Source organism: Alligator sinensis, unplaced genomic scaffold (assembly GCF_000455745.1).
Source record: "Alligator sinensis unplaced genomic scaffold, ASM45574v1 scaffold630_1, whole genome shotgun sequence".
In the NCBI taxonomy this organism is placed as follows: Eukaryota; Metazoa; Chordata; order Crocodylia; family Alligatoridae; genus Alligator; species Alligator sinensis.
Genome location: NW_005842522.1, coordinates 608,170 through 609,477, shown reverse-complemented (window position 1 = coordinate 609,477; position 1,308 = coordinate 608,170). Strand labels below are relative to the sequence as shown.

The following is a 1,308-nucleotide window of genomic DNA, read 5'->3' as shown; positions in this document are numbered from 1 at the left end:
TCCCTTAGCCTTTGCTTTCTTCCATTGTGAGGTGAAGGGTACTGAACTAGACGAATCTGTAGTCTGAACCAGAGTGGCATTTCTTACGTTCTTAAGATATAAATAGAAAAACAATTAGAGGAATAACTATGTAGACAGGTGAGCTGAAATTTAATAATATAATTGATCCCGGTCCAGTTATTGAGTGTTGGAAAATACAGAGAGGCATCTAAAGACAGGAAATTACTGACCCATCTTACTTCTTGGTCCAGAGCTTGCAGTCTGACCAGTTACTTATGCTGGGACAGTCCTAAGTACTAAAGGGAATGTTGTTATAGATCAGCAGTCTCACATCAGGTAATTAGAAACAAATTTAGAAAATGAACTTTATTATTGTTTTATGGTGTTAGGTTAGGTTAAAGACACTGTGGGGAAATCCCACAGTATTCCTCAATACAGTAATTAAGATAAAAACTTTCATTATTACTGACCAGTGTATTGTAACCTGCTATATACCAGGTAAGAAATACTGTCTTCTAACTGGTTTACTATCATGCTATAACATATCTTCCAAGTTTAGTTTTGTAATCCAAATTCACAGTCATTTACATTACACTCCTAGCTGTTTCTTTTAGATATATGAAACCTAGGGTGAAAATGTCTTATATCTGGAAAAAAAAATATATGAGAGGCAAGGATTTCAGTGGGTGATATCTTTTATTGGATCAACTGCATGGTTGGGATAGACTTAGACAAGCTTCTGACTTGAAGAAAGATGTATTGCATTTGAAAGCTTGTCTAAGTCTGTCACCCACAGAAATCCTTGCCTCTCCCATATATTTGTAATAAATGAACTTAATGTAAGAAATTATTTTCCATACATGCCTTCTGTGGACTGAATTTTGGCTCTTGGGTCTGGAAAAATAAATTATCTTTTTTTTTGTAGGACTTATCATTTCTCTACAGCTCCTTCGTGGGGACATGGAGCAGATTCGAAGGGAAAACCCCCTGATCTTTAACAGAGGCATAGCTATTACCAGAAAACTGGGTTTTCCTGATGTCATAATGCCAGGTAAGCAAAGCACCTCTATCTGTAAAATGGAGATACTGCTGTTCACACTTTTCCCTTAACAATCATAATTGGGATGGTAACTTCACTCATGGAAGGACAATAATATAAGAGTTGCCTTATTTCCAACCTGGAAATTCTAGATTGCATTAAAGCACATCTGTTGCTAATCAGAAGTATTTTTATTGAACCAATATAAAACAATAAGATAATGTGTTAAATTGGCATATGTAACATGTTTAACTCCTTTTTCCCATAAT

General features: G+C 35.3%; 1 protein-coding gene across 1 annotated transcript in view; it reads left to right on the top strand.

The window, feature by feature from the left end:
- DOCK3 (dedicator of cytokinesis 3) overlaps positions 1-1,308 on the top strand; it is a 590,333-nt gene that overhangs the window by 418,803 nt on the left and 170,222 nt on the right. Inside the window, exon 14 of the mRNA XM_025213329.1 lies at positions 926-1,051. Coding sequence (XP_025069114.1) covers positions 926-1,051 — 126 coding nt within the window. The remainder of the gene's footprint in view (positions 1-925; positions 1,052-1,308) is intronic.